The sequence below is a fragment of the Charadrius vociferus genome, unplaced genomic scaffold (genome assembly GCF_000708025.1).
Source record: "Charadrius vociferus isolate BGI_N301 unplaced genomic scaffold, ASM70802v2 scaffold59, whole genome shotgun sequence".
NCBI classification, from domain to species: Eukaryota; Metazoa; Chordata; class Aves; order Charadriiformes; family Charadriidae; genus Charadrius; species Charadrius vociferus.
The window spans coordinates 6,627,049-6,635,548 of record NW_009661371.1 but is presented as its reverse complement, the minus strand read 5'-3'; the positions used below and the strand labels follow the sequence as shown (position 1 = coordinate 6,635,548).

At 37.3% G+C, this 8,500-nt stretch overlaps 1 protein-coding gene across 1 annotated transcript in view; it reads right to left on the bottom strand.

Annotated features, from left to right (window-relative positions):
• Positions 1–1,433: 1,433 nt before the first annotated feature.
• The window catches only part of CPE (carboxypeptidase E), a 20,383-nt gene continuing 13,316 nt past the window's right edge, over positions 1,434–8,500 (bottom strand). The window contains exons 6-9 of the mRNA XM_009893777.1: positions 8,363–8,500; positions 5,832–5,931; positions 3,365–3,483; positions 1,434–2,364 (exon numbers count right to left, since the gene is read on the bottom strand). The exon at positions 8,363–8,500 is cut by the window's right edge and continues 1 nt beyond it. Coding sequence (XP_009892079.1) covers positions 2,266–2,364; positions 3,365–3,483; positions 5,832–5,931; positions 8,363–8,500 — 456 coding nt within the window. The 3' untranslated portion in view covers positions 1,434–2,265. The remainder of the gene's footprint in view (positions 2,365–3,364; positions 3,484–5,831; positions 5,932–8,362) is intronic.

Here is an 8,500-nt window from a genome sequence, read left to right as displayed (position 1 = left end):
CATGTAATACAAGTAAGGATTAGAAATCTGTTATGAGATCACTTTGATGTAATGTCTGCACTAACTATGCTACACAATCCACCACACGGGAAGACTGGATGCATGACAGGCATCGCACCATGTAGTAATATTGTTTGGATTAAAATTGTTAGGTTTGGAAGGGGCATAGTAGGGTGTTCTGCACAAATATACACTTGCATTATTACATTAGTTTATAGATCAGAAACACTCCTGTAGCCATTTGCCCACATGCCAGCAGTCTCTTGTTTTAACCCATTTTTGTACTATTTGCTTCGATTTTACCTGGTTCAGCCAAAACAGTATTGTTACTTCCAGACACAGTGTGTTTTTTGTGCTACATGTCTGAGCTTTTTTAATTGTTATAAACACCCAAGTCGGTGTAACTGAGCATCCTCCACCCACGCTCTTGTGCACAGCCACAAGTTATCAAGACATGTTCAGATACGATTCTTCGTTTACTGCAGGGGTTCCTCACCACAATGGAGATTTGAAGTTCATCACTGCTTAATGACTTACAGCAAGTGAAGGTCCCCTGAAGTTTGGAATTAAGTATCTACTACCCAAATCAGCTACAGGTTACATAGCAAACTCTTGATCAGAGAAAGTTAATGCCTTTTTATTGCTGTTCCATTTATCAATCCATGTCAAAAATTAAGCCTGTTACTTTAAAGGATCAAGTGCTATTTTTATTAAAGAATTTCAAATTCTCAAAAAGCAGTATTTTCAGTAGATTCTTAAATACCCAAAGGAGGTAAATATGGATGCTACTCCTGAGCATGTGATTTTTCACTTACGGCAGGAGCATGATAGTGCATTGTTGGTTGGTTCTGAATGGTACTGAATTCCTACAGCATCAATTAAAATAATATGCTAATCAAAACACAGACAGTGATACTAAAAAAACAGAGGAAGGAAATCTGTATTGAACATCTGATCTTGAATTAAAACAGACCAGCAACAATGTGTAAGCTTTCAAACAGATGAGATACTAAACTGCTATCAAGTAGCATACCGGCAGTGGTTTCAGAAGAATTATACCAAACTTGCACCCACTACAGTTCATGTGTATTCTCTGACTCTGCAAATTTCACTCATAGACAAAATACTAAAGCAAGTTAATTCAAGCATACTAAAAATAATGGGAGAAAGGATCTTTTTCAATCAAATTTGCTTTTTTATCATCTTCAAGCATTTTGGGAAAATGTCACACACTGAAAAATTTCTCACTTACATATCTTCCTTCTAGTGTTAGATAAGACTAACCAGCAGAAGAAACAAACTTGGAAACAAAACCATTCTTGGCTTGTGAGACTAAATGCGTGTCCTCAATAGACTTCCAGTTCATTGTCTAAACTGCAATGTTTTGGTAGCTTTTGGTGAACATATGAATACACCACTGACACATATAAGGATTGTTGAAAAGGTAGTTATCCAATTAAAACAGACGTCACCTGAAATGATTTTTTTTTTTCTTGCTGTAAAACACAAGCAGTGTATTAAAGAGATGCACAAGCTCCTCTTCTTTGCCCATTCATAATTTTTCATTTGGTTAGGAAGTAATGAGAAATAATTAAAAAATGATCTTGAAATATCATTAACAGTTTAAGGAATAAAGCTCTGCTCTTTCCTGAATTTACTCCATGCCATCTTTAACAAAAGAGCTTACGTAGATTCCTTCTGCGTACTAAAATGAAGTCAGCTTATGTTTCCTACACAGTTAAATAGCCTCAACACCAGAGACATACAAAATGTTATACTGAATTTTAATCTTGTAAAACATTATTACACCACACACTGTTATTATAAATCTTTTCAATAACATCCATTATAGAACTCAGTAAAGAGCACTGTCTACTACTATGCACTGTCAAATATTTCTGGCAGTATTGGGAATTGACTACAGCATATTTCTTTTTTAAAATCAAGAGTTAACCTACATATTCTGAACTTGCAAATAATACACAACAGACTGTACTTCCATATAGGCTGCAGAGACATTCACTCATTTTTTCTGATTTGTATATAAGAGTAAATTTTCTATAACAATATGAAAGAAAATTAATAACTTATTTAGACAGCTAGGAGGCTAGTAGTTATTCATAATCATATTAATCAAAAGATGACTGAAAAATTCAAAGTTAATTATTGTGAAGTGCACAAAATCTAGAATATAGCGACCTTCCACAGTACATTATACTAAGTCAACATATAATAGAATAAAAGCTGTAAAGCAAAAATCTTCATTTAAAAATTTAGTGTTTCTGACATCATCTTCCACCATTCCATCAACTCTTCTTTCTCCTCTTCTTTTCTTTCAGACAGCGACTCCAGTTCGAAATCAACCTAAGAGAAACAATCAAAAACATTGGTAGGATTTGGAGAGAGAGAGAAGCGTAGGCTTTTAAGAGTCATTTATTGAAAGCAGTTGTTTAACACAGACATGGAGCTTAGGGAGGTACCTTCCATTTTAGGCTAGGTTTATTCCAAAGTCTCTCAGGGCTGATTTAAATATGCGCAATACTAGCCCATCAGTACAATAAACTTATTTACAAAATACACATAAGTGAGTGACATTTCCAAAAGAAACCAGACATTTGTCCAGTTTTCACCTGCCTAAACACTTCAAAAAAATATGGGTCAATGAAATTAAATTTGAGTAATAGCCAGCCACAAAAATCTTCTAGCATATAGAATCACATTATGGTTTAGGTGCTAGCGTAGTGTATCCTAGCATATGATACACACTAGAGAAATAAGCATTTATTTTAATTGTTAAGAGTGGAATCCACACCTGTACAGAGGATGAATTAAAGATGCTTCTGAACTCTTAGATGCAGCCTATGTCTTATTCATTATACATGTTGGCTATCTACACAAAGCAGAGCTCCATCACTATCTCTATCTTTCTGCACAGAGCTGAACACTAGTTTTAACCCCTGGAGGTAGTCACTTTGACAGTTTAGATTAAAAATATCAAGTCTCAATGAAAACCTCAACATCTCTCACTTTTTACAGTGCGCTATTTAAAGATATTCCATAATCTTTTATATGACTGTCTAGTCACACATCAACCAATTAAAAAAAAAAAAAGTGTAAGTACCTCAGTATTACCCCTCTCTGTGTCTTTTTATTTTAAATAAACCCAACAGGAGATGAAATGAGTTTACGACGAGATTACTCCCAGTTGCTTGTGCAGCAAGTACTAGAAGTTTAGATTTCCAGACTGTCTTCTAAATTAGCGTATTCTGAACAATCACCTCCTTTTACCATGAAGGAAAAAAAGTAAGAGACTTTTTTTTTTATATATAATAGATGATAAATCAACATACACATGAGCACTTACCACAATGGCAGGGCTAAAGGGCACAGCCACTTTTTTAGTTATTGCTAGATAGCCTGGTGCTGAGGCTGTAAGTTTGTAATTTCCAGGAACAAGCAATCTCCAGTAATCACCATCCTTGGCTGTAGAGAAGAAGGAAAAGAAAAAAAAAAACAAATAAATATGTATAAAACTAGTTACACAGCTAAGGAGAAGGGGCCATATATCTTGTCAAAGTCTTTTGTATTCCTGTCAGCCCTTTCCTTTTGTTTGTATGAAAGGATTCTTCTGTAAGGGCTGTATAAATATATCATTACAGATTTTCTTCTTTTCTTGTAACCAAAACACAGATTTAAAGTCTGAAGTTGTGCTGTAGCCTCCGTGGAAGATTTTGCCTGCTGAGGCTGAAGGCTCTCCAGCACACTAAAGAAAAGAACAATATGGGACATTATTCTACTTCAGAAGCATCCCCTGGCCAATGTGCAGCTCTTGTTAAGTGTCTTGAGTTTCAGTTTGCAATGCAATGTGAATTTTTAATGTCCCTCAGTATGCTGAAAAGCCAAATGTAAATACACTTTATTACTACCAAATTCAAATAAACAGGACCACTTTTCTCGATTTATCTTGCAGAGAAAGCTGTAAATCATCATTTCCTAGAATATTCCACGTGTATCACCCCTGAAGCATCATTATCGACATGTTTCAATATCCACGCAATGTCTAGGGCTTTTTTCTTCTGTTTAGCTAAACAACGAAATGAAAGTTTGATCAACTCAGGTCAAAGAAAGGCTCCTACTGCACTGAGTGTTACTGCAGATCATCTTTTTCTGTCACAGAATAAAAACAAATCACCCTCTTCTCTAGAAACGACCCTCTCCATTTTCACAGACTCACCAGAAGTGGGGAATTATCTACTTTGTCACAGGCTAATACTCTGAATTTCTCTATCTCCAGAAAACATTACAAGGCTGTTCTAAAGGTCAGCTTGCAGTGCCATTTAAAAGACTTGGCCATGCTCTTACTGCCAGTTCCTTAAATGCTTTTTCAGCACATCTGCAGCTACACAGAGCACAGAGGGAAATATTACTTAAATGTCTGCAATTTGCACGGTCAGAAAATGTCAGTAGTCAGTCCAGTTGTTCCGACTTTTCTCTTCATAAAACAAAAAGGAAAAAAATACTGCTGCAGAGCTACGATAATGATCTGTTCTAATTCCTGGCACTGGAACAAAGCTGAATTTTAACTTATGAACAAAGGAGCAGGGGAAAAACCGCCAAAGAATATTTATTCTTTTTTTTTAATGTGCTAGAATTCAAGTACATGTTTTCCTCACTGTTTTGACCATACATGACTTCCAGTCTTATACACACACAACGATGTGAGAGGATTCATGATTAGATGCTTTTTTGTACCGTAGAAGCATGAGCTGTAGTACCATATGCATCACACTCATACCTCAAAATACCTCTTTTCACATCTTATTCCCTTTTTATTATCCCTGAAAAGTTATTTCCAGCCTCTATACTTTTTGCCTTCTTACATACAGTGAAAGAAGGTGGCTAATGTTATCATACGCTGTTCTCCTGTTCGGCAGAAATGCTGCCCTCTTTGCAGGTGACATGAGAACGAACACAAATCGAAGCCAACTGAAGGCTCTACCAGTCCTGTTTCGTAATATTTTGCATCTCTGTAACAGTATAGTAAGACATATCATTGGGAAAACAACTGCAACGTAAGCTTATGCACAAAGCAATGACATTTTATTATTGTTTTTCTAATTAGTATCTTGTGCAAACAAAACCAAGAAAAATTGTCATTCAGAATAAGAAAGTATAGGTCTCCAGGGAAAACTGCAAGCTGGTACTGTGCGAGCTACCTTTGAATTCATTCCTAGAATAAAGCACACCAGCACCGAAGAGGTGACACACAATTTTCTATGAACACCCACACGATACTTTCGTCTTTTAGAACCGCCCTTCTAAAAAAAAGTCACGTAATTGTAAACAGCAGAGAGAATTTATCTTTGCAGAAGGAAGTTATGTAAACTGAAAATCTGTCAAGGATTTACATATCAAAAGGTATGATTGCACTGTAAGTAATATAACAGTTTTGGACTACAATTTAGTCTTCAAATTCAACATGGCACTGCTGACAGGACTTTAAATCCTGGCAGAGCTGTGAAATGCTACTTGCACCACAAATCAAAAGACAAACTAAGAACGAATAACCAAGAGCCACCAGAACCAAACCACACCGGAGATCCATGAAGTCCCAAAAGCCAGCCTCCAGCTGCTTCGAGAGCAAAATACATGAGAAAGATTCATGAAATCCTGTAGGCAACAAGCTTCTTGAGACACAACTTGCTTTCCTGGCTTCAAAACTGTGCTCCCTTAAAGCTTCAGCTAACAAGATCTGAAATCTTCAGGTTGCCAAGCAGAGGGAGAAGCAGTATATTCCAGCACTTCTTCTTTTGCTGAAGTACAACACTCACCTGATGTAATGTCATGGCTTATCCCCTCCACAGAAATTGTAGCATTTGCTATTGGATTGCCCTGAAGATCTTTAACAAACCCCTTCACTCCTCGATGAATCTAAAATAAGTAAATAAAGTCATCAACACATGGGAAACCACTGGAAAATTCTTCAGAAAAGATGGCATTTTGGTCAGTGAAATATCTATTGATATATCTAACGATGCACATCACCAATCCCACAGCCTACATGCCAACAGCTATCAAAGATAATTACTAAACATCTTAATGGAAGAAACAGTGAAGAGAAAAAAATAGTTCAGCTGGTAGTTAGACTAATTTCTCTGTGAAATGAAAGCATTTCTCAGAAATATACAGCAAATCATAATATATGTGAACACTGATTTGAAAGTCTTTGTCATTGGGGACTAATGAATGCACTGAAAAGCTTTGAAAGACAGCCCAAGGAAAAAAAAAACACTTTTTTTTTTAAAGTTTCATCAACTTTAAGAATTTAGGGCTAATAATGGACAAAACTGCTTAAAAGTGAAACATTGACAAGGTTAAATGTGGGCACTTGGACTTTGATGGGCAATACCCATGTGAGACACTTGAGCTCTCTATTGTGCACCCAAAACATCCAGGTCTTTTGAGCTGAGACCACATAGAGTCACAACACTCCCTACGTGGCCTGTGAGAGAAAGATGATGATGGGTCATGTCCTAGTTCCTTCTTGCCTCTTAGGCAACATACTCCAGGCACCAGCACCAAGAGTACCTAACCTGTCTGTTCCCAGTATATGTGAAATTAAAGCACCGATTTGGCTGCAGTGTGTGGAGAGACCAGTCCTGCTGGTATTTCTTAAGCACGGTCTGAAAGCAGACTGAGCTCCTCAGAGGCAAGAGACTGAGGATCAACTACCTTTTCATAGCCTGAGATAAGGAGCTCTCGGTGCTGGGGAGACCAGGACATCTTGAACCTGTGCAGAGATGCGTCTCATTGGGAGCCTGGAAATTAAGCGGGGAAGCGTTGCGGAGTTCAGGCTTCCCTCTGATTCTGTGGGATTTGAAAAGACTTGTGGATCACAAATTTTATGTTGAGATTTTGATGTTCCCCTTTATGAACCTATATATATGGTGTATTCAACTCCTACAATTTAGTTCACCAGATTCCTCTGATTTACCCTGTGGGAGAAGCCTGACACAGACTGGCTTAGAAAAGCAGAAAGTACATATTTGCACTGTCCTCAGCAATCACAGGGGAGCTGGAGTGTAGAGCTGGACCTCTTATCCTGTAAGAGGATATAAACCAATGCCAGGTAGACCATCTGAACTTCATGGATAAAGCCAGCAGCTCCACAGGAGCAAAGGAAGTTGGCAAAATAATCTCTTACACATTAGTAGTTTTGAAAATGCAGTGACATCATAGCTTTTCATGAGTCAGAGAAAATTAACCCATGTGCAAAGGAGCTGAACAATTTGAGATGGATTCCATAATAAATGGGTAAAAACCTGCAGGGTGGATACAGCTTTTTCCTCAGCCCACATACGACTTACTAACAGAACAGTACAACTCAAGCATTCCAAATATTCAAATATTTCAGATTTCTGGCTAACTAAAGCATTTCTGCACAAATAAATTCTTAAAGAAATAAATTTATCACCTGACTGGCTCTGCTAACAAAGTACATTTCTAACTTCACAATCCCAGGCGTGCAGCCATTAAGGATATCAGATATATTTGTGATCTTTACCTACAATATCCAGGTTTCAGAAATTAAAAACTGCCACACTGTTTGGAACAAACATTTCAGTGCAGCCTGTTACATTGGCATCAGATAATTACAAAAAAAAAAAAAACCCAAAAAAAACCCAAACACCAAAAAAGCCAAACCCCAAACACACACAGAGGAGTCTTTAAGGAGTCTTAACTTCTAAAAACCCATTGACACAAGATTATCTAAACCTGCGACTACACTTTACACTTCTAACCAGATTTTGTATAATTTTTAATGGAATCATCATATAGACAGCTCTACGTTGAATATCAGCAGCTCATGCAATCAGAGTAACGCAGTGTCTACAAAGGCAGGATTAGAGATGTCCCCTGCCGTTACACTGAAGTGCCTCATCCAGCCCTCTGGGGTCCCTGTACATCCAGCGTGATTCATCCCACCTCTGTAGGCATGTTCTGCTATCTGTAGAGGAAATTCCGTCTCCTCCTAGTACACACATCAGTGCTGGGGGCATGAATTATACAATCAGGTGATGTATATTTCTTTTCATTGAGGAAGCCAACAAAAATCACATAAATTAAATGTCTGTAACAGCTTAAGTAAGGTAAAATAAATTCTGTATTATAACAACTGTCTTCTTTTCCTCTCTTCCACATGCTTAGGAACATCGCACAGAATTTACCACCTTGGAGACATCTAAGAATTATGAGGCATCAATAGGATTAATATGACATTTTGAATTAGATGTTCAAACAGCACAAATTTTAGAAGTTTCATGTACAATAACTAGAGTTTTGCCATCCTCTTTTTTCTTACCTGCTCGATGTAATTGATCAGGGAGTTCTTGTTGTCCTCCCAGTAGCCCTTCAGAGTTTCCTCAGGTGGGAATTTTTCACAACTAAGCTCCACTGTGATTTCAAAGCAGTTGCTGCTGAGGTAATTGAAATCCTGCAT